Source organism: Osmia bicornis, chromosome 13 (assembly GCF_907164935.1).
Source record: "Osmia bicornis bicornis chromosome 13, iOsmBic2.1, whole genome shotgun sequence".
Taxonomy (NCBI): domain Eukaryota; kingdom Metazoa; phylum Arthropoda; class Insecta; order Hymenoptera; family Megachilidae; genus Osmia; species Osmia bicornis.
In genome coordinates, this window is record NC_060228.1 from 5,040,184 (window position 1) to 5,066,004 (window position 25,821).

The 25,821-nt window shown below is 36.9% G+C and overlaps 1 protein-coding gene across 8 annotated transcripts in view; it reads left to right on the forward strand.

Annotated features, from left to right (window-relative positions):
* Positions 1–25,271, forward strand: part of LOC114877023 (protein eva-1 homolog C) — a 223,931-nt gene extending 198,660 nt beyond the window's left edge. For 5 of the 8 annotated variants that reach the window (XM_029189103.2, XM_029189097.2, XM_029189098.2 and 2 more), the window contains 4 exons: positions 10,067–10,288; positions 20,532–20,774; positions 21,356–21,587; positions 21,661–25,271. In XM_029189103.2, the coding sequence (XP_029044936.1) occupies positions 10,067–10,288; positions 20,532–20,774; positions 21,356–21,587; positions 21,661–21,910 (947 nt within the window). In that variant the 3' untranslated portion in view covers positions 21,911–25,271. The remainder of the gene's footprint in view (positions 1–10,066; positions 10,289–20,531; positions 20,775–21,355; positions 21,588–21,660) is intronic. The other 3 variants (XM_029189099.2, XM_029189102.2, XM_029189105.2) reach the window with 2 other exon arrangements.
* The last annotated feature ends 550 nt before the right edge of the window (positions 25,272–25,821 follow it).

A 25,821-nucleotide genomic window follows, 5' to 3' on the forward strand; every position in this document is an offset into this window, starting at 1 on the left:
GGATCACTTTCCTTCAGACATAAATCTTCGCCGCCTTCATATTATTCTTCTTTTTCGCGGTTGTTCCGGTCGTCTTGAAAAAGCACTCAGTACCCACCGTAATACGGTATTCTTCGATTTAATTGCCATCCTGCTGGCTCGCTAATTATCTACTCTGCGTTTATACTCTTTATCGTTAAAGAACCCTGCCACACCTGTGATGCTAACAAGGGGAGTCAATGTTCAGTCAATGGGAATAGTGAATTCAGAATTATAGATCAGAGAAACTAGTTCACAGACAAAGTTTTGGGAAGGTAGTTTCGAGTCAGTGTTCAGGGCGTGAATACAGAGTTCAAAGACGCTAGATTAGAAAGGATAATTTCGAGTTAATATTCGGAATGAGAAGATGGTACACTGACAATGGTCAAAGTGAAGGGTTGTTAGAGCTCAAAGTAGAGAACTAGATTATTCAACAATTCATTTAACTAGCTTCTCTTTTCTTAGTTCAATACCCCATAGAATAAAAAAATGTAGATAAATAACCAGTATTTTGATCCATATTTGAACGGTAGAACTAAATTAACCCTTTCTTTATATAACATTCTTTGTTCAGAATGATTCCTCAAACACACTAATAAAATTTGCCAGATTCCCGGCAAAATATCCTTTGTATCTCTGATCTGCTCGCAGTACACAATAAATCCTATAATAATCTCATCACGGTAACGAGCATACATCGTAAGTAAAGCGAAGAACTCAGTTACACGGTTTCGCACAATTTCCTGGCGTGAAGTCCCTTTGCCGGATGAATGAAAAGACCGGCAATGATTCGTTTACCAAGGCAGCTCGTTAAACTTCGCTCGCTTGCTCGCAGCTCATCCTCTCTTCCATACGACGCCTATGCTCGTAGTAACTGGAGCTGCTCGTGAAAACGGGCGCAACAAATCGACCGTGTATGTTCCTGCGAGAGTGTATACGCTTGTCGTATATGTACGCGTGATCGTGCGGATTCCGTTCGCATGGTTGAGCAATGTACGGTTCAGTCGCGGTGTTCGAACTGATCAAAGTGGTGGCAAACCTGACCGCCCGGAGGTAGTTAGCTACACTACCATGGCCGTCACTCAAAAATGCTACCCTCATTGTTTGAACGATTGATACTTTTGACTTTGTATTTGATTTAAAAGTGTATTATGTTTGTTTCGATTTTTGTAGAAAATTATTTGGGAAATGAGAGTCTATTTAAACCCCTGAAAACTATTTGGGTATTTAGAGACACTCTTTAAAATTTTGGAAAAAAAGATTGCAATATTTTCAGAGAGGTTGAGGTAATCTTAAAAATGAAATAAGAAATGTCCAACAATATTTTCTTATTTTGAATAAATGATTAACTACTGGAATCATTGGACTGACACTTATGGATTAGACGATATTGTAACCAGAAAATACCTCGGGATCGGATTTACCCTTTCTAGAGAAGCAGAACCCGTAAGGGTCGAGATACTACAACTTATTAAAGGACCGTGAGTCGTCTCCCCTTTGAACATTGAAACGAACGCACTCCGCGTTACGTGGTAACAAGGGGTGTGTCGTCGTTCACCCTTAAGAGCGGCGTGAAACGAGACGTGAAGATTCGCTCCATCGCGTCGATTCTTGAGAAAAAAACAGCCTAGCTCGAACCACCGTGAAAAAGGTTCCTGAACTCTCCTTTGACGACTTTGTGCCACGACTTTGATTTTGAGGTAGTCTCGGCCTTGGAACCTTGAAGAACCTTGAAATTATTCTGTTTCTCTTGAAATTTTAATGTACACGTGGAATGATTAAACAAATTGATAAAAAATTAATATTACACGAACACAATTACGTAGAGTGTACGAAATTTCACCTTTATTTTCATTTTGTTCCAATGAATTTAATTCGATTCCGTATTTCGTTGAAAAATTATATCTGACTGTTTATGGGAGAGAGGCGACCGGTTGGCCAGCTAATATTTTCTACATGGCCAATTAAAAATCGCACCGAGCGGGGCTTTGCATTAACGAAGTTCGTAATTTCGAAATGTAATTAGCCAGCTGACGTGAAACTTGAATGGGCGATCGCCGTCGAAAAGCTTATAATCGAACGCATTTTATTCCGTAATCCGACAGTCGAAGAAATACAAATTCACGTGGGATAATCTATACTGGGGCGAACGTGAATGTAAATGTAAATTGGGCGAAATTAACCGTACATTCGAAAGCTACTAAAATATTTTCGATGTTAATTTCTTCTCTCCCGTTAATTCGATATTATTGTGTTGTTTTATAAATGCCACTTTATTTCATTGTACCGGATAATATGTATTTCAGCTTCGACGATAAAAGTTATCGCTACTAAAAACGAACTGTGTTCGTAAAAAAGCGAGCTCGAATTAATATTTTACCAGTCAGATATTCACGTTGCGCATATTAAAACAACTTATATTCAGCGCGAGAGCTGTTCTATTGAAATAACAACAAGGGAGCAACTAATTGTAACAAAGAGAATGAACGCATTCATTTCGTTTCCGAGTTCAATTACACCCCTGGCATTTTCAATTTTGCCTTTGTTACAAACGAAACAAGATTACGTATTCCTAGAAACGAATAAATTATAGAAAAAAAGGTGTGGATAATTTCATTCAGTTAAATTCATTGACGACTACGAAGCAATAAATAAATTTGCTAAAATTGATGCATTATCTATTTAAATGTTATGCAAAGGAGAATTAAATACTCCCCATAATAACATTTGAAAATGTTTTCAAATGCAAAGAATACAAATATTTTTTCAAAAATTGAGCTTGATGAAAAGAACAGTTTGCAGTTTCCCAATCAGCGCATGAAACTATAAAAAAGGAGACATACAACGGGTTATTGGAAGAGAAATTGCCTGTTAGCCAGTGTAACATCAACAAAGGAAAATGCAGAAACAGGACCTCCTATTTTTCCAGTTGTTAGTTAACAACATATAAAAAAAAAAGCGAGAAAAGCATCAATAGTTAACTTTATGCCTTCCGGGTTTCAATTAGAAAGCTGTTACATACAATGCTGATCGCTCGTCTCTTATACTCTGCTGACGCGAAAATCATCTCTTTCTGGTGTTGCCATGAAGTAGTACAAGTTAACCGGTGTTGCTCGTCCGTGTAACAGGCTGGTCGACCAGGTAAACTCAAATGAGTATGCAAACAACAATATCGCACCGAGTACGAGCACGGGTGAAAATAGACGTTGGAAACACAGAGTTCTCGAAAGTTAGCTGGAACAACCGGTGGAAGCAACTTATCTGCTTACGCAGACAGGTCAGAGAACCTCGATGTCGAAGCTTCGACGTCCGGCATATTTTACAGCCGTTCGAGTGGAAATTCGTGTTATAGAACGGGAACGTGTAAATCTAAAAGATGAGTCAAGAATGGTATCCTTTTTTTAGAAATGGGATCAATATTTTTAGTTTGATTCTGAAGAACAGAAGAATCATAATTATGAAAATATGAAATAATATAACAATTATCTACTGTGGCAGTCAAGTGTTAATCACCAAAGAAAGAAGAAATTTGGTTATAGCAAAATTTCCTCGATAACGAACAGAAGATACGTTCGTTTATTCATGAGGCATGCAAATCCTCGATTATACTATCGTATGTTAAAGTAATCCGTAGAAAAATCAGGGCTATTATTAAGGACGTCGGGTTCGGAAGGAATAACATAAAGATAGGCGAGCAAATTAAACATGTAAATTAGCCGAATAAAATATCCCGTTTGCCTCGTAGGTAACGATACGAGGTGCACAATCTGTTTTAATGCATTTTTCGCGTGCAAAGTCAGCAACGCGAATTTAAATCGTCTCCGCGGTAACTTACTGGCTCGCGGTCGTAGTAGTTTCAGTCTGTATGTAGTCAGACACAAGAGCATTATCTATTCAAGCGATACCAACCTTTCCACCGTTGAAATACACTTTTCCCCCGTTTCACAATTGTTTCTTTTCCTTTCACAGAGTGGTCTGATTACTTTGCTTGAAACGATTTGGTAAAAGCTTTCCGTAGAAGTTGTATTAAGAAAATGATCCTCTGCTCCGTTTAATATCGCCACTTGGATTTAATGCCGCTGACGCTCTTCACGTCGTTACTGCACCTGAAATCATTCGTAAATTAGTTAAGGGAATCAATGCTTTTTAAGTATTCCTGAATCGCTGTTAAATGCCATGCTCTAAGGAGTCCACTTTACTCGAAGAGAAGCTGATTATTCAAACGAGAATAAAAAGGATGCGACTTGAAATTTATTTATTTGTTGATTCTCATATTTTTGGACACTGCCAATAATAATTTTGTATATTCGTATACAACGTATTTAATTATTAATGTATTAATAATGTATTTAATTCAAGTGTGAGTTGTAGAATCTCTAAATGTCTCGACATGATCCAAACTATTTTTTACTCTCATCTGCTTCCTAGTAGCTACGTTAAGGGAAAATTTTTGCGGCCAAGCAAAAGTGTTTTTATTCCGTTTCAGCACATAAGCCTGGCACTCAGCCAGATCTTAAAAATGCACTCGAGAGCAGCACTCGCTTATTTAAGCCGTTGCTACCGGATTAAACGAGTCCTCTCTTAAACGTTTCGAGCCATGATTCCTTCTGGCAGGCATACGAAATTTTTCGGCTGAAATTTTCATGCGGGTCCCTCCACGTAATTTGTTACACAATATCGTATTGTTACGATATTCCCTTAGTCGCTAATGAGGCCACGTAAATTGATTGCAATTGGAAGCTTAATTGCGCCGTTGAAAACAATCCTCCGTCTCTCCCCCAACTGTCTGCGATTCTGAAAAATTTCGAGGTATTAATTGAAAACGCCAATTTATGTGACAATTGATTTTTCATCATGATGGATCAGGTTTTATGGATATCGAGTTGTTTTTAAATTAAAAGAAGTTATTTTCCTGTTCTAAAACAGTTGTAATTTTTTTTACCGCCTATACAGCCATAATTCTCTTTCCTGAAGGGTGTCGAATGGTCCCTCTTTCTGCCAAAGTTTCTTGCACAGGTCGTAATTAATAGTTGGTTTTAAAGTTCGAGGCCCTCGGTTCCCCGTATACAACGCCATGACTTGCCATTAATCAATTTCTCTGGGTGACAAGTTTACTTTATTTCTCCGTGTAACACTTCGCTTTATTTACCTTTCTCCACCCCCTATGTGGAAATACTGACTACTTTTCCGTTTTTCGTGTAACCCCTTGATGTAGACGATAATTTATTAGTTCGTTCCAGGAAGGTTATTGAAAAATCTGTGCTAGTTTGTCTTCAATTATTAAAAAAGGATTTCGTTCTGTAGAGAATAAAGAAATTTCCCAGTGAGCAAGGAAGTAACATTGTTTCGTGACCAAAGCACGCTGTTGTAAAACGATTTCGGATTGTGCGCATTGAATGCAACTGATCGAACGACCGTCAGTAAAATCCAACCGGAAACACTCGCGACGGAAAGGCTGACCGATGTGTCGGATGTGTTCTCGCGGGATTTTGTGAATATTTTTTTATCGCGACAACCGAACTAACCGTTTGCTCGTGTCTTCCTTTCCTCTTCTCTGTTTTGACGACCGTGACAGCAATTTCCTGCAACTGTTGTTTTGACAGTGCAGGGTAAAAAAAATTCTGAATGAAACTTCAACGAACAACTTTCATTTTACACACAGCGTTCTAGGTTTTTTTTTGTAAATGAAAACAAAGAAAAAGTTTTATATAAAAGTTAGCTGCAAGCTATTGAATGCATCATCCTATGAAGGTACATCATTACAACGATAATGATGCAAGAAAAAAAGTTGCAGAAAATTGAACCATAAATATCTCAGGAGATAGAGGAAGGCATAACTAAATGAATGCAATTGGTTGCAAGTCGATATCTCAATTGGTTCTCGAGATATAAGGCTTCAAAGTTTATGCGTAAGCGCGAGAGTATTGAATGGAGCGCGTGACCTACATTTTTTCCAGGAAGTGCGTACTACGTCTAGTAGTAATAGTAAAAAAACACGAATGACTCCGCCGTGGTGTCTGACCAGCGCACGTAATGTAGGTCAGTAGTGTGCGCGCCCGGGAAGACGATAGTAAATCATCAAAAATCATAGTTCTCTTCAAACGTCGATATCTCGAAAACCAAAAATCGTATTTTCATAATCTAAACGCCATTTTAAAGAGGAAGATTTACCGCAAATAATGATGTGCATTGTGTAAAAAATTTCCCGGTAGTTTCAAAATGGCGGTTCTATAAAGTTTTCGTAATTTTAATAGCAGTTTGTGATAGATTTAAAAATTATGGTTCCCTTTACACGATTATATCTCAGCAATCCGAAGTCGCATTTACATAAAATATACACCGTTTTAAAGAGGAGAATATACTGCAAATAATGGTCTAGATTTCGTTAAAATTGACCGACTATTTTTGATAGGACGGTTCTTCAAAGTTTCGGTAATTTTAATACGGTTTAATGGAGAATTTAATAGGATTTTGATAGTATTATTGCATGTAGTGATCCTATTAACAGTTATTAACATGAATAATATAGAATCACAATTATTTTAATGATTATTAGAGATGAGTGATGGAAATTTTAGTAGGTAATATAATAATATATCCGCTTTTCTATAATACCCTATCAAAATCCTTTATAATCCTTCATCTTCTTTCAGTTTCCTGAGGTTAGATACATATAATATTTTTCAACGTTGAAATATTACGCTTTTCTTCGTCAACAAAAATATAGAAAATTCATTTTTACGAACAATGTTCACGTAACTCTGCCGTACGAAAACTAATTAGGAAAACCAACAGGAATGTTGGTGATGTCTCTAGTGAACGCTGCACATGCTTCGTGATCGCCAATGAGGATGAGAAACGACCGGTATGCAGATTTAGCGATCCCAAATTGTTCTCTGCATAGCCTGGTGACGTTTCATGAAATTAGGAACGCATGCACGCCAACAAACGGAAGGACACTTGGTTTGCATCGTCAATGCAACGAATTTCCACGTTGCATTCAAATCTTTCCACTTAAGGACAATGAACTGACCTTTTCAAATAATAAATGGCCAATTTCGAAACGTGGTCGATAAAGATTGAATATAATTTGATGACAAAAATAATGCAAAGTTGCACTTTTAAAAACGATCAGTATCGAACCACAATTTTTCTACTTTTCTCGTTGTATTTTGGCCACGATATTGTCGCTATTTTCGATCTGCTCGACATCGCATTCAATTACATAACAGACTAAGCTTTTCAATGTAGCATGGATTAAAATGCGGAATTACGATAACAATAATGGCAGAACCACGATTGTGTCGTTTACGCGAATACATATTCGATAATTTGGTTTTAAGCTAACGATTATAGCGACCATTATTTGCGAATCACATCAGTCGATAGCAATTTCATTGCTGTTGTTTCATTGAACGAAACTTTTTTCTCCAATTTCACAGTAACGTTTCAATTCTTTTGATCGTAACAACAGCAATCAACGCTATCGGAATTGTTTGTTCACTTTTTAATTGAAACAGTCATGTAACGTTTGGTTTCATTTATTTTAGATTGAAGTGGGCAATTGGTAAATGATTAAATGTAAATTGTATAAGACTTCTGTTTCTTGCAAGTCAAATAAAATTTTTCTTTAATTCTCTGTCTGAACAAGAATTTTCATTTGAAACCTTGTCTATGGGGAACAGTACACTGATATAGAATGCATATGTATCTATGGTGTCGGCGCATCATCTCTGTCTCGCATTTTCTCTGTGCCATTATCCCTGCACGTGGGGTTATAATGTATCCGGTTCGGTTAAAGCGTCGAAGCTGTGCGCCAAAGCTACCGTAGCCCATTGTGCTATCCAGCACCGCAACATTGGTGTTAAATTGCAATTATTAATCGCGGTAAGTAAACTATACGAGGCCGCCACTTCCCTTCGAGCTCGTTCCTCTTGCGAACCTCGAGTACGGTGGTTTCGTCGTCGCGTAATTTCGCGATAACCCTTGTATTTTATAACGATCACCTTACGCTCGGCTGACCGACGAATATTTTAATTATAGTTCCTTTCGCGAATCTCAGAATCGATTTCTTTCACGGTTCATCATGTTTAATTGGAAAGAAATGTGCGAGTTTTAATGGTAACGAATGTTGAATTGAAAAACTAGATTATATTGCTCATAGAATTTTCTTCTCGACATCAAATTTTAATTTTATTAAAGCTTTTTAGCTGTAACCGAGATTGATGATTCCACTAAAAAAAGAATACGATTTACATGAATGCCTCTTAGACAGGATTACCACACGAGTTACTTCACCTTCGGGTGCAGTTTGATGGTATAATAAAAGCTTAAACTGCTCTCTCGACAGAGATAACACTTATTCTGCAAGGTAGAGCACGAAATTTCGACGATGTACCTCGTGTTATATAAAAAAATATTCTTCTTTTATCGTCTAACTAAATTCCGGAGAATTTGACGTCATTCCCAGACTATCTTAGTTTTTTAAATTTTGTACACGTTCAATATTATTGCAAAGTTTTGAAATTCCTATTTTAGATCTATTTTCATCTAACAAAACGATTTCCCTGGGGCTCAAATAGCGGCCACGAGCATCCTTGTAATACCCTTAAAATATAAGTTATTTGCAAGACACGAATACAATTTGTAAGGAAGACGAAAACATTATTTGTAAGGAGCGAGACGCGCGTGCCAGAATTATCTTGTCACATTTGTCTTTACGTGTTTTGGTATTCTAAGTGCAGGAATTTCGTTGATATATCACAGCAAAAAGTATCTCTAAATTTCTAAAACGATTCTATGCTAGCTGAAACTCGAATTTCACTCCAAATTTACGTGGTAGGAAATTGAAATATCCCTACAGAAAATTGTGGAATTAATAAAGAGTTAAAATGTGAAGAAGATTAAACAAATATATATCTATGAAAAAGAACAATAATTCTTTCAACTTTCAACGGAATCAAGTAAAAGGTTGAGGGATTTAAAAACAAAGAAATTTTAAATTAAAATTTAAAGAGGATTATAAAGATATCCAGTGGAAAAACGTGGATGAAAGTTTCGTGAAAATTCAGTGCTCTTTGATGCTCAAATTTCACCCTAAATCATAAAGTTTGAAACTTTCAATGTGTATCACAATTCCGCGACAGAAGATTAGGAAATTCCTTTGATAAGTGGCGACGAAATGTCATTGAAAGTTTTCAGGAAAGTTTCAGCGTCTCTTGTAGGTTAAATTTTACTTAAAACCTAAGAGGTTTGAACTTCTCCTGAAATCATGATGTCAAAGTAGAAAATTAAGAAATTCGAAACGGCACAGAGGTTTTGCTACAAATGAGAATGTAACTTCGATGTTTCTGCAAAACTTTTGCAAGTCTGTTGCGCTTCTTCTCCCTCTAAATTTGCATAAATTCATTGAAGTTTGCAGAAAACTTTTGAATGCAATTAAGCGGTGGAGAAGTTGCTAATTTTCAATGTTGCGTCACGCTTGGCATCTGTTAATAGTGCATATAAAATGAAATTGGAACATCTATAATTGCATAAGTAACAAAATTTAAGAAGACCCTATAATACCTACATAAGAATGATGTGACAGTGAGAGTATATTAAATTATAAAGATAAACAAAATGAATTTGGCGAATGTTATATGCACCAAGAGTTTGAATAGCTTTTCTAATTTGACGTAACGAAATCCCGGTTTATTTATGGTAGTCCCAGCAGAATACGTCTTCTTATCAGGAATTTTCGCACGGTAGAATAATTCGAAGCGCGTTGTGCAACACGTCTACGTCAGACCAAGACACTGATTTGGTATCTACGTGCCTGTCGGGTTGAAATGCAATTGCATACGCGATACCGTGTATCGGTACCACAACTCCTACATCGAACTCGAACATTATGCGACCGGAAATAAATCGAGCTCTGTCACAATGCTGAAATAGCGTGTCTTATCTAGGTAAACAATCTTCCAGGGAATAATCAAATGATTACAGAAACACCAAGTTACTATTTCAAAATCTGAAATTGAACGAAAACTATGTTCTTCTTTTCTAGTACCCCGTACGGTGTTACGAGAACAATACGGGGGTGACGTGGAACCTGACGAAGTGAACTTGATGCACGAATTCGAGGAGGGCTTCGACAGGGCAGACTTTAGGGCTGAATTCAGCCCGAGTCCAAATCTTGAAGGACCACTTCCGCAACCAAGGGATAACGTTTCCCGAAATTTCCCAACGGTCAGCTCATCTCCACCGCGTGCTCGAACGAACAACGATGGTGAGTACACATCATAACAATATCGTTGTGTTTTTTCATTGTCGAACTTTGAGGCGGAACTGACCTCAATAATGTGCCATTCGAGTTGCTTTCCACGAGCTGTGTTACATTTTCTTGCCATTGATCCCACGTCGACGAACGTTTCGTTTTACGACACGAGAAGGAAATTCTATGGAATTAATTCCTGCTTACTCGTATTGGATTCTCATATAAGAAATCAGGGAAATAATGCAAATTAAATGCAACTCGTATTGCTCTCGAAATGGCATCTTTTAGCTTTAAAAAGCTTCATTGGTGGAATTGTCGATTTATTCAATGAACGAAATTGACGATTCTATTATCTAATGCTTTCTTTGCATCAATTTCAGCTATGTTTCAAGCTTGCACCTTGCATGTCTGCTTTATACGATCGTCTTCCTAAGATCACGTTCAATCTGCACTGACACACGATTCACGGTTACGTAAACGATCGGCAGTAGCAGGCCAAAGTCGTTAACATCCACTGCATATACGAGCATTAATGCTCGTAAGTAATTAAGGTTAATGCAGCGCCGATACCGTGTTGCTTTATGACTTATACATATAACTCTTATGGCTGATCCGTACCGTTCACGACTACTGTGCCTCCTCTAGACTTGGCCAATAACGCTGGACGGTTTACCTGATACTAATAGGAAATCGATACCGTCGGATTTGTAAACCGAGGCACACGTCCTGTTGCGGACACGGAAAATAGGAGTACAGATTCAACGGGCGTCGTTGCTCAAAGCGTGATACGCTTCCTGGAATCTGGTCAACGATCCACCACGATGGGAGCTGGATTCTAATCATGTGGACCGATTGTTGGTCGTGCAACGAGTCAGACATTTCGTTATGAAAACGGAGATTCCTTTCAGAATGATTTTCATCGACTGATAGAAGAAAAGATTGAAATATTTTTCAATATTTGATGTGGGTCTTGGTTTACAATTGACCCACAGTCGGCCCCGGAAAAGTTTCCACGTACTTTAAAAATTTCTTCAAGTACATAATTCGAATAATCGTCCGAGTATGGAGTCTACATTCACACTTCCGTTATTAAAATCACAAATATTACCCTTTCCAAGTCGAACACAGGCCGGTAAATCTCAAAGAAACACTACCAGGTGTACTTAAACGCGAGCTACCCTTTCAAACTAAACAATACACGTTGCGATACATAGAAACTTTTTTCCCTTCTCTGAGTGCTTTCTCTCTCTGTTCACTGTTTTCCGTCTCGTACGAAAAACTTTCAAGCGGGAACGCTCGTCTCAAACGATGCAAGAGTACCATACTCTTCTACATGTACGGCGTACAGTAATGGCCATGATGAAGCAACGCGTCGGCGAAAAAAGAAAACAATCGTCCCTTTTTCACGGTCCGCTACCTCCAAGACGCTAGTTTCCTCTCACCTTTCCCTCGGAGAGAGGTAAAAAACTTGTTTCTCCGCGGTTTGATACACCAGTCTGAAGGGATCGTTTGTTTCGAAAGTTTTCGCGACTGTTTAATTAACAGGACTCTTAGTTAACTGGTTTCCTTCCGGTGAGATAGGGTTGTTGTTTCGTCCTGGGACTGCTTTGTTCGATGTAATTCCCTGTGTTTCCAGCGCTGTTGTGGTTCAAACTCTTCCGTTTTGTTAACCTAAATTCTGTATAATAGTAGAGAAGGATTACAAAGGATCAGAGAAGACCGGAAAAATACATTTTGCAGCAAAGTTATTTTGAAACGCACGTTGGATGAAAAGTATCTGCATTGAAATTTTTCACATATCACGATATATTCCCGCACAAAGAGGACAGTACATAACACTCGTTCGTTATCCAAAAAATTTCTAATTATCAGTAGTTTCAACGAGATACGGGACGAAACTAAAATCGCGATACTTGAATTTCAAAGATTCCTTTGCGAATCTAGGAAGCTTTAATTGGAATTCTATTCACTCGAACGCTTTCAGTCGCGAGTTTTGCTTTGCTCGCTTCGGATACTACTTCTCAGATTCTCGAGTGGACTGAGAAAAGTACAAAAAAAAAGAATGAAAGCGATGCCTTTGTCCACGAGTTTTGTTCTTTTTATCCTGTTTAGCCACTTTCTCCTAACTCGTTTAATTTCATTTGAATACTTTAACGTGGAGGGGATGAGTCTTTGAAATATCATATTAAACAACTTTGTACTCGACCCACTCTGCATATTACTCCGTGAAACTGTATTTAATACGTTTACTTTGATGCTTTACCCAGGGATGCTTGAAACCTGTTCTACAACTTGTTCGATGAAAATTTACTTTATTTTCGCTTAATTTGCTTCCCAACATTTACTGGGCGAACTTCTCTATTGGTATCATTATATAAATTAACACAAATGTTTTTCTATCGAGCAATTACTTACATTTTGAACTAAATTAATTTTATTCTACATTTATTCTATCTTTACGAATGTTCTTGTTAATTTCGTAAATAGTATTATCATTACGACGACTTTAAAATGAATGCCATCTAATTGGAAATTATTTATTGCTTTCTGACACGGTTTAATGATATAAGAAGCTTAAAGCTTGATAAAAATTGCAATTCTATTTAAAAAGCTTATTCTTCAAATAAATTCATGTATCACTTGATAATGAAACAGAAGCTCTTATATTGGACATAAAATTCATTTGTGTCAGACTTTAATTAAAAGCTTCCATTGCATAAATAACAAGCAGTCCCTTCAGTTTTTGCTTCGATGTCAGGAAAGAAGATTTGGACGAACGAGGAAAGGTACAAAATTACGTAATTGCATCAGCGAGGTCTCGCATATTCATGTCCCGTCTACGGTCTCTGACTAAATGTTAATTAACTTTAGCGGTACAATAAAAGCTCTTTTCGTGACACTGCTGTTAGAAGAATGCCAGTGAAAAAAGAAGAGCCACGCACTGTTTCTAAGGATTATATCCTCAAATTCCATTTAAAATTTTTAGCGACGTTCTTTCACCAAAGAACATTAAACCTCTTATTCTAAAATCATTTATCATGGAAAAAAGGAAACTAGCTAACGCAATTTGAGCTATTATAAAAAGAACCTAAAGAGATAATGCAAAAGCTGCTACAAATTTAAATGAGAACAGAAATGGATAAATTGTATTTGAAATAAGAAACAGTAATATGCTCTTAAAGGAGCAAATATGGTGACTGAAGAAGCCTCAACTTAATCACGATGACAAAATTGGGCAGGTAGTTTGCTGCGTTATATTATACACGCCTCGACGACCAACTCATTAAAGCCACGTAACCGGAACTTGGAACAGTGCTTCGAAATCTACCGCGGTAACTTGACGAGCTTTCGTCCAAGAACAGTTTCGAGGACTCGAGAAGCTTAAGTGTGTATGCACCTGTAATTACGTGACTCTCTGATACAATGCACTCGCAGCCTTTTACAGTCACTATCTGTGTAGATTATCTTCAAAGAGGATATAGTATCCCTTATAATTAACTATCTCTTTTGAGCGACAGTATATTTCGTATTAATAGCGAAGGGATTAAAATTCTTCAAGAATTTTATCTAGAATCCATTCAGTTCGTTTTACTCGTTTTGTAAGATTCCGATTTAAACTCTGGCTTGTCATTAACGATCAGAGATAAACGAATCGTAAAATGCATTATCTCGTCGTCGTGTCCCGTTAAAGGTTCGAGAAAATTAACGCGAAAAGTCAGGTTCATATTGGAAATTGGAAAGGAGGGGTTCATTCATCAAAAACCGTGAAGTAACCGGCTGGGAAAGAAGCGAAGGAAAAAGCGAGCCAGCGTTTATTAGTCGACTGAACGAAATTGCCTTTCGTGACGCGTGTCTCTGGCATCGCTTTTAATCCAATCAAACCTCCTCAAAATCCAATTTTCTCCAGGCGCTACCCTTTAATGCCACCCGCGTTGAGAGTTCCTAAAATTCTTCGTTCGACCTTGTTAAAATATGAAAAAACTCCTACGAGCCAGGATTACTCATTTTTTCCTCGTAAAAAAAACAACTATTTCTTTTTTCAAAGAAATTAAAAAAAACGCAGAATTAGTCAAAATTCGAGAAAATGGTGTGTAATATTGAAAGGGCAATAAAAATGAAGCAAAGTTGCTCAGCTTCGAGGAAGAATTAAAATCATGGCCAAACGAGAGAAAGAAACTGATGAACGACAAAAGAGAGAAGGAAGAGGAAACGAAAGAGAAGTTTCCTATGAGGTCTCGCGAAATTGGATAACGTCCGGACGATATTGCCTTCGATGCCAAACGACGATGTCGGCGCCTGTGGTTCGTCGGACAAAGCCGCCCCATAAAGTTCGCGATTTCTTTTGTCGACCGGCCATGCTGCAATTCAAAACGCGGATAATGAACAGGGACGTTGTAACAGCACGTTATCGCGTCGCGTGTGCCTCTTCCGCTTTCGGGCACGCGCTTATACGCGGCTAGACCTATAGCCACTTTGCCGAACTATTACGTTCCTGGCCAGAATAGGGTGGCCAGTATTCGGTGGTATGGGTGCTTTTAATTAGAAGCTTGAATTATCTGCGCGGCTGGTAACAGGAAGCTCGCTCGCGAGAGAAAGCGGTCGTTACAGGGCACGCTCGAACGAGCTTGCGCCGATTCCGAGGGTTTCGATGCGCCCAGGGTGATTCTCATGAGAGTAAAAGATTTTGAGTGAAGAAGGTGCTGATCTTTGAAGCATTAATATTTCATATCAGTCATCTCTATGAAACAAGGCGATGTAGAGGAAGAAGATCTTATTATTAAATCTTTAAATTAATAACATACTTCGAATTTTATCACAGCGTTAATTGAGGATAATGACCGACGGTCCCACAATCTAATAAAATCGATCTTATCTTTGGCAAAGTTCGATTCGGGCCTTCCTGTCGTTTTATTCCCTTACGAAGAAAATATTGGAGAAGTTTTCGATGAGAATTCTCGCATAATCTCTCGCGAACGATTAAATAAGAGAACTTAATAATCGATCTTTCCATTCTAACGGATTCCAACCGAATCGAAGTGGAACGCTCTGACCAATGAGACTTGAATGGAATTAAATTTTTTCGATCGATACGTGAAACGAGCTTTTACTTTTTAAGTAGATTGCCAATTGATCGGGCAAAGGTTGCATTAATTGAACGATCCTGACAGAGAAACAAGCGATGGATTAAAATACTTCGAAAGTCGTGTTTGAAAAGAATATTAGAAATTTCATTTAGTTAAAGATTCATCAGAAAGTCGTCAATTAATAAGATGAAATAAGAAATAAATTCTCTAACAGGAACGATTGATCATCAGCAGTGATCATATGTGAAAATTAATTTAATTGATCATGCTCCACAAAGTCGAGTATCAAAGCAGGAGAATCACCCTCTGTATTTCGTGTTTAGCCTGGTGCAAGTCAAACTAGATCGATGAAGAAGCAATTATCGAACAGCTGTCGTAGTGTCAATGTCTACCGAGATGGCTGATGCAGTTGCGCAAACTTTCGATCCCTTCAGGCGAGAATTTCTGCATCCTTGTACCTGGAGCCTGTGATCGTGAACAAACTTTACGACATCGCCTGGAAACACGGTCGAATTTTCACTAGGAACAAACTGCCTGTTATCATACTTTCCATCCATTATATTCATCACCATAAATTATTTCATGAAATTTTTTCAACACTTTGGAGGTACTTTTATGTGATGAAATTGGTATGCAGCAATCTGTTTTCGATTGCCTTAGACCTCTGTTATTGGTCACTGTTAATTGTCCCCAACTGTAATGAGGCTACATGCAATCAAGACTAGCATCAACGTTACATCGAAGATTGAACTATCGATAACCAATTTGACGTTAGTAATGAGAGTATACTAATATGATGTAGGCGTAATCTAATTTCGATCAGACAGCCGTCAGCTACCAAATTTCCACGCATTAATTCACTGTCTGTCCCATCATCATGCGGACATTAAATCAAGCTAACATTGCACAGCAGCGTTTCCCTCATTGCGCATTTCCAAATCTCCACAGAAAATTGATAAAAATCTTCTAAAATAAAAATGTAATTGAAATTCTCGTTTCGCGTCAGGATATGAAATCCTCCATTAAAAGATCTCAATTACAATGAAAATTGAAACAATTTAAAAAATGTAAAAACGAGATTCTCGTTAACTAAAAATGGAGTTGATTTGAATTGAAATTTTATTGCAATTATTTTTCAGTTTTAATTTCTCATTGCTTCGCATAAAAATTATTTTATAAAAATGAAACATCGAATTGTAAAAATTCAATAAACAGTTGCCAAGCTTGCCAAGGATTCACACAATAATTTCATATTTTGTAGAAAAATTTGTTTCCCAATTTAAACTCGGGGGAATTTAACATGAATACTCCAAATTTTCAGAACTTCTCTTTCAAACAACAATTCAGGAAAAAATGTTTAAATTCCACGATATCCATTGTTTCTAGAATTTCATAAAATTAATATTCCGTCAACAGGATATGCAGTTCAATTTTCGGAAAGACGCCAACGATCGGTGAACAATTAAACGGAATCCATAAATTTCGATGGCGAACAAGCGACGAGTCAATAAATCTGCTAATGAAACAGCTCTTGTTCGCCCGACGCCTGACACGATTATTGGTAATAAAACAACACTATGTCCAATCGTAAAACAACCTGGGTCAAATGCAACGTGCTGCCGATTAATTTCATGGAATCTCAGAGATATTCTGAATATCCGGCTTCAAGGGATTACATTGTTGTATAATATCCCATGATTTATTCGATGAAATATTTGATCAGAGTAAAGTAAAATAAAATTGATTAGTGTTTTAGAATTGAAACGAACCATTTTGGTTGCACCAAGTGAATAATTCCAAATATCCAGAATTTCATAGCATGAATTTGATTTCCCAGGTGAATACGAGAAATTCCCCATGGATGATCGCCACACTAAGGAAAAGCATTCTATCGAACTAATAGACTGTTGCTCAATTGATTCGCATTAATAGCGTTCGAAACGTAGGGATATCGAAACCATTTGTATTAGTATGCTGTTGCTCTGACAATTGTTCCGTCACAGATGGGTCTATCGGCAAGCAATTCACTATCAATACAAAGGAACACTATGAACTCAATCGAATCCTGATTAGATCTATAGAAATCGCTTTTGGAAAATTTGATGTCCGAAAGCACAGGCTATTCAATGTCCTAAATTCAATCGTGACTTTTTAAATTCCTGTGTCAGTGCAGATAAATAGAACTAATTAATTGCATGCAATGTAAAGCGCGATTATTATCTTCTGGATATTCAGCAAAATTTTAAACAAAGAGGTGTTAAACCATCGTATAAAATTTTGAAATGATAAGCAGAGTGTTGTATTATCGTCCACGAAATTTTGTAAAATATATTATGTCATATATACATATGAATAATATGCAAAAATATATCTTGATAGCAAAAAAATATAAAATAAGTCATGTTGAAATATTGCAATATGTACTAGTAACGATGCAATATATTATATTTATCTTTTATTACATTCAGTCCATTAATTTTGCTAAATATCCTATTTGTTTAATCGTTTGCATGAACAGATGCATGTGTGTTAGTAATTGTTCTGGTTTTTCTATCTATCAGCTTGTGGAGACAAATGAATTCTTGTTTAAACGAAAAAATAAATATTATATCATCATTATGGAAATCTATAATTTATTAACTTAATCAGTACCAATAATTAAACTTCTGTGAATTATGGAAATATATATTTTCCCCGGCGAAATAATTAAACGTATCCCTTTGCTCCATATATTTTAAATATTTTATTTGATTTTCCATACGAAATTAGTGGATCATTTGCAGACTTTCAAATGAACACACTCGAAACCAGAATTCTATCCACGGTAAAACGATGTTCATTAATTGCAAATGTTCCAAAGTTGCTAATTGGGAAGCTAGAAACTCCAAGGCACCGTTCGATTGCACACAAATACAGTTCTCCGTGAAGCTTTTACTTGAACTGTTTAAAATCCAATGTAAATAATGTAAAACCCCGTGGCTTTGTTAACTTCATTAGATTTTATTTATCTTGGTAATCTCTTGTAACAAAGTTTTCTCTGCTCTTGTCAGAAGTCCAAATGAAACATCCCCGGTAACTTTTACAAAGTTAATGTTGATTGTGATTGAATTGCTTTTCGTTTTGCTGATCGTGGTTCCTTAATCGGAACAAAACTTTCTGACAAATTTGAGGTAATTATGCAGAATAAATTACACCAAACCCATTTCCAAAATTAATACTATAATAATGTTTAAAAATATTGTGTTTTCGATGATACATTAAATAAAGAACTCGATGATGATTCGGAATTTCACAGTAGGTAATTTGCTGATTCTCGTGGGAATGCAATCGCATCAGCAAAAATGCATCGCAGCGTTGGCTTGGTTTAGTTTATGTAAATCAGTGTCTTTGGAGTATTCCTCTATAGAATCGGAACAAAGTAGCTCAGTTCTTTGAACGAAATAAACAGGAAGAACAGAATCATCCTTGTGAAGATTGTAAGTTTACCTACTGCTATTTATACTCGTCTAAACAGTCAACGTTTAAGATCAATTTCGATTCAGTAAACCTGACTAAAATTGCATTCTGCGTTTTTCTTATTACATTTTCTTCTCAACAAACATAGACTTGTGCTTTATCATCTCATCAAGTCCCAGCATCACAATTTCTGAAACGTCAACATTCTTGTCGTATCTCGAATAACCCATGAAATTCTCTCAAATCCTGAAATTGTTCGTCCGCCACGGGGACAGGACATTTTCATGGAAGTTCGATCTTACGTGACACAATACATACCGATTATACCGGGCGCGTTGTTCACGTATTCCTGCGGCACGTTGTGACAAAGCTCCGCCACGGCGTGCTGATGTATGATACACGCGAACCTTGAATTTCCATTCGCATTGGCATGCAGCACGAGAGGAGTTTTCCTTGAAAAATATCTATCCCCCATCGCTTGTCCGAGGTCTGAAAAGCTGTCGAAACCGTAGAGTATCGGTGTCTTCTTTGCGGATCCGTCGATCTGTAAAAAACAGGGGTGAACGACACGCCGGACGGGTTATCGGCCCGTTTCTCCCTCGCATTCACCATTATTTTAAGTTGCTCGATGAAGAGGGTGGCCCTTTGTATTTTACACGCTGTTGCCTCGTTGAACGATGTTGCTTGAAATTGCGTTTAATGTCTCGCAGGATGAATCGTTTGAAGGTTCAAACATATTTTTTTTCACGACGATTCAACGTGAAAATAGCTTTCTTTATGGTGAATAGTAACAACGAGGAAAAAAAAATGGAAGAACTTCAATTTTGCAATGCAAATTGTTGATCACAGAAGTATGTTATTTGTGAACATTGAAATTCAGACTGTATTTCGCTGGTATTTTGAGAAGCAGAAAATTGTTGAATATTCCTCGGAACTCGGAGAAAATTTTAATTTTAGAAGCGTAGAATTCATTATACGGGAAATTCAACTTTCATGATCTGACGACCTTTCTTTTATTCTGAAGAGAAACTAAAAGCACAAGCCGTGCCAATTGCACGGATGTATGTACGTATATGTATATAATGCTTCAGCTTGAAATCTAGCAAGCACAGTGAATTACCCTCAGAAACTACTCGTTGTACATGCTTCATTTAAATTTCAGTGGGGTATACACACCATAAAATTACCCTAATTACCTTCTGTCACAAATAGCTGCAATTTCAGCGAGCACAGCTTCCAATTTGTAGTAAAATTCGTCACGTACCTTGTTTCAATATTTTCCTCGAGTATCACATTTTCTGCGACTGTTCTATCACTTACACAATACTCATTTAATATCTCTAATTAATTGCAACTACATAACAACGACACACGTTCGCAATTTTGGTGGAGGATCATTTTGTTTCCAATTATTTGTACATAATAATCTGCAGCTATATGTAAAATACATTTTACTTTCATTAGATTTGATTGGAGTGTAAATACCAATTATTATCGAGATACACGTTTCGTCTGTCTTTCTTCAGTTCATTTCTGTTATGTGTAAAACGATCAGCTGATTCTTCGCTTCTTGTAAATAACAGGGATGGTCGCTGATTGATTAATAATGATTATTTAATACAATGATACCAGTCCCATCACTGCATTTTCGTCAAGTTACGATCACCTCTTCTTGATCAACATCCTCTATTCATTTATTTCTCGCGTATACACAGTGGACACACGATCGAACAAGTTTAAGACACTCGGTGTAGGAGCGAAAGACTCGCCCTTATCACCCACGATTAATCAAGGGACAATAATGTTCGACAACAACGTGGACAGTAGCGCTAGAGACGTACCCAGCAGTACCGTGTCACCGATTAATTGCACCACGGTTGTCTACGCCGTTCCTGAAGAGGATCGTGTCGTTGTCGGATATATCAATGAATGGATCAATGCCTATTCATTCATATCGAGTAAGTACACCATTCTCTTCTCGTTTCCCCGGTAAGTTCAACATTGATCCCTTCAGCTGATTTTTTAATCGATGCTGAAGAGTTTCGCGTTTACACAGGTCGGTAAAGAAAGATTCCACTCGTATTGATTGCGAGAAAATTACTAGCAGACGGGATATTATCTGTGATCGGTAACCTTATCTGGCCTGGATCAATTAGAAACCCTTCATTTCTCTGGTTGTCAACGTTATTTGTTTATTTAATACGTGTTGATGATGTATTAATTTTGATATTCAATGTGATTTGCTAATTGGAAAATGTATGAGCTTGAGTTTCGTTTTGTATAAAAGAAACTGAAGAGATGAAATATTGAAAAATGAAAAATATATAACACGAAATGATTCAATTGCTTCAAGGTTTGCAGTTGAAAGGATTGAGCACTTGTGTGTGGCATTGCATTTCTTTAGTAGAACAAGTTTCTAGCGATTTTGCATGCGATTTAATATCTTTGATTTAGAGTACCCAACTTTATACCGTATGCTAATGTACAGCAAAGTTCTTTGGATAATTGTGTTAAATATTGTACGATTCCCTCGATACAGAGAATCAGGAGAAATTCTACCTCTACATCATAGTGTCGGTCACAGCTGGCATTCTAATCTTTCTGGGATTGGTAATTGGACGACTTCTTGTCAGCCGTCATCGCGCGAAGAGAGATGCAAAATTTCACGCGAATAACGAACCGCTTCCTAATGGATTTACCGATGACATTTCAGAGATCGATGCGGATATTGATCTTACGACCGCTATGCCAGTTCCCATGCAAGACACGAGGTTAGTATTTCACATATTTTTATATAAAATAAATTATAATATTTGAAATTTTTAGAATGGCAAATGGTGAAAGGAATGAAAATTTGATTTTCAGAATCCCAGAAACCCAACTAGCAGAGAGACTTCACGGCGATCGTTATTACGCGGACACGAGGATACCCATGTCACCCACGACGATTCACCCCGCACCAGGTCACCACCCTGGTAAAACAGGCGTCAGGGTGGATCTGGGTAACCATATGGTGGGCACTGACAGCCTACACACGATTTTGCGCCCAGAAAACCCACGGAGCCTGAACACGAAAAGCTATTATTACGGCTGACAGGAGGAGGGGGGTGTCCCGCGCGAGGGACGACCCCCGTCCTTGAGCCCGGTACCGGAAGTGAGCACGCGGAAGTACTGCTTTTAATCGAGAGTTTCTAAGGCACGAGCCACGAACGAAGCCGCTGTAAAGCACGTTCGAGAATTAAGCGATCCTCGCCCGTCGATCGATCGTTGTTTTCCTCGAGCGGAAGTTGAGTAATCTTCGTCCTCGCGCCCGGTACCGGAAACAAGCACGTGGTGGTGATGTTTTTCGTATTTTCTTTCTATTTCGCCAACTACTCGTATTTCGTTAGCCTGTAATTTAGTGGATCCAAAAATTAATTGGAAATTTAATGATCGAACACTGCGATACCGGAAGTTCATTTGAACGCAAGCATACAAAATCTGATATTTCTCTTAGCGAAATCGTTTCATGCGTGCCTATGACCGACACCGGAAGTGAATGAGAGCTTTAGACCATCCGGTTCAAAAATGTAACACGAGTGTCTGTAAATACGGCTTCGGTGAGCTGGAGAATTCGATCGATAATTCTTCGACCACCGATTGAAAATTCTTATTAATTGTTGAAAATGCTGTTGTTATTAGAGGGTGGTATTTTTAAGATGAACTCGAAATTCTGGGTAAAAATATATTAGCAAAAGTTAAATTGTAAATGAAGAGAGAAATATTTTATGCGTGTAATGTTCGTACTGCGACCGGTACCGGAAGTGAGTCGTCAAGTCTGAGAAAGCGACTATCATTGTACCTAGATTTTGATATCTAAACGAACGATTCGCATTAAAAAGACAAAAGCAAATTTGAAGACACGATCGATGTTATAGAAAATTTGCACTTAAGCGAGTTTGTTAGAAAATTTCCGAATTAAAAATAAGACACAATTAAGTGAAAATTAGTTACATTTCAACGACGCGGGATAGTTGTTTGTAAAGAAAGAAAAATTGTCTATAATCGATACAATAATTTCTATTTTCTGAAGTCGGATACTGGAGCGTTTTTAAATTGTAAGAATTCTTTAATTAACCAAACTAATTATGAATAAAATATAATGATCGAATTGTACCAGTAACGACGTAGTAAAGTTAAAGGAAAAATTAACACTGCCTGTTTAACGGTAATATTAACAATAACAAATTGATAACCTACGTATACGTACAATAATCTATTGCCAAGTTATGTTCTTTCTTTTTAACAAAAATCACGCACATGTTTCTTCGGTTGTTTGAAAGCTACATAAAGAAATGATTTCTTGTCGAACGATCAAGAAGACTGTCTGCAAAACTTACTGCCTAATCGACGAGAAAACAAAAATACGGGTCTTTTGTTACGAATCAGAATTTTCTGTTTCTCGCTCTTTCGTGGCACAAGTTATCACGCTCATCACGCTGCATTAATATAATCATACTAATCAACAGTATCGCTCAAACTCCTCTCGATTGAAATCCAATACACAGGAACAAGGTGTTAACGATCAGATAAATTGATTGACGAACGAAAACGACACGATCGAACGAAACGAATCGACGATCGATCGATCTCAACATATAATAATCATCTCACAGTCTCTAAACAATTAGCACGTTAAACAAACGATAAAAAAGAATACGAGAAAAGTAGAAAACAGGTCGATGGAGTATCTAATCCCGATCGATTCGGATCGATCGCGATTAAAAATCATGTAAGTAGTCATAAGTCCTGTGTGAACAGGAAATCGGTTGATCTCAACGAAGTTACAGCGGTTTTGTACTTCGACTACAGGTATGCAAATGAGATGCACCGCGAAACGACTTTTATAGAGAAACGATCTGTATGTATATCACGCTGTAAATAGGAACAATGTAATTTACTGTAAGTGTTGAGAAAGTTAATTGAAGAGAGTAAGAGATAAGAGTGCATGCGAGAGAGAGATAGAAAGACAATGTACCTAAAAATATTGAGAGTGTAACTTAAATCGAAAGACGTTTCTTATAGTCGTGAATTACTTTCCGTGCCATCGATTTATCGATTCTACGACCATTAAGTAGTTCTTTAACCCAACATCAACGTTTTATAGAAGTTCATTTTTAAGCGGCTGTAATTTTAGATTAATCGTTTCGTCGACCATCATTGTTAGCAGATAAATAATGATAACGTTTATGCATTAATTCTAAGAGAAAAAGTTATTAGTTCTATGTAGATTTTTATATTAGCTACGATTCCGAGGCTCGTTTATAATTAATTTTCTTTTCTACTATTTCATTATTGTTAAGGTTTAACAGGATTTTGTAAGATTTTAACCCTTAAATGACAAATCATTTCTCTAACTTTTGTTATTGAAATCGAAGAAATCGATTGATATTTATTTTTACAATTAATTTAGAGACAGATATTTCTTTAAATATTCTCCCAAAGTATCGCCTCATTAATTAACTGTTATATTATACTAATGATAATAACATAGTTTAAGATGCCCGTAATTTATTATCTCCCAACTATTTCTTTCCTCGTTAAGTTTTTATTTTACTATTTTCTTAAAATCGATGGACGCGTCCAAGATATGTACACTCGGTTATTAATAATCTACCTTGGGTCCAAGATGACCCATGGGTAATGGCTCAACAGAATGAAAATTGAAGAGAAACAAAGGTTGAGATGTTAGAATGTATCGAGATTGAAAGGGTTAAATATCGTTCGTAGATTCACATAACGCACCACGTATTCAGTAAGCATTCTGTTTTTATAAATAAACCTAAGCGTATACCTGTACAATACGTTAATAGTGAATAATTATTATTAATCAGTTTGTAATTTATTTTTAGTATTTGAGCACTTTTCTACATTTAACTTTACCAAAGAGACTAATCTTTACTTTCTTCCTCATTTAACGGTACGTGACTTTAAATTTTAATACTTATTTCTTTTCTTTAATATAAATGATTTAAAATCAATATTATATTATAGAAAATGAATTAGATGGTATGTGAATTATTGTAAATTACAAGGATTACCAGGACATCGTTTTCTATATTCCATAAGCAAGAGTGATCGACGTTTCCATTATTATATTTAATACTATGCAATTTATTATTTATTCGCACGTACCATCGTAAATAATTAAGAAAGCATGTAAAATTGTACCAAAGGAAAATTATGAATATAAGTAATTAAGGGGCTCGGAATCGAAATGAAGATTTTTGTAAATTTTATTCCACTCATGTTCGTTTCGAAATGTTTCATCAACGAACATGAAATCGTCAAATCAAGATAACAATTATCTGTATCATGATCTGTAATTTACGTTATTAATTTGCATTCATTATTTATTCGATAATATTGTTCTACATGAATGTAATTTTCCTATAATATATAACAATTCACGCATACGAACTTTAGTTTTACTTTTTTTCATTCATACTAGTATTGCAGTTCCGAAAATAAATTTTGAATTTAAATCATTGCTTTCCAAAAAAAATTTTTACTTTCTAAAAGTAATTTTTAGAAAGCGATATCAATTACCAGGTCACACTACGAGGAGGTGGCTACGATGGTGACCCACCTAAAACAAATATACCACAAAATACACAACATAAAATAGGGGACTAACACGTGGGGACTTACACCATAAAACACTGATAAATCCGTATAAATATTCCAAGATGCATGGGAAACACCATAGGCACACACACTAATACACATGGGCAATAACACATGGGAGGCCACGTGTACTAACACTCGCGTTATGAACGCGTACCTGTCATACGTGACAGGTTGATCCGTACACCTCGGCGGTCGCGACAAGACTGATTAGATTTATCCCCACTCTAGGTCGAGCACCGATAACAATAGGAGATGCGCGCCGCGGCGCGCAGTAAAGCATGACGTTCCGCTTCACTGCACTCGCGCAAACTACTTTGAAACGAATTTGACATTTTT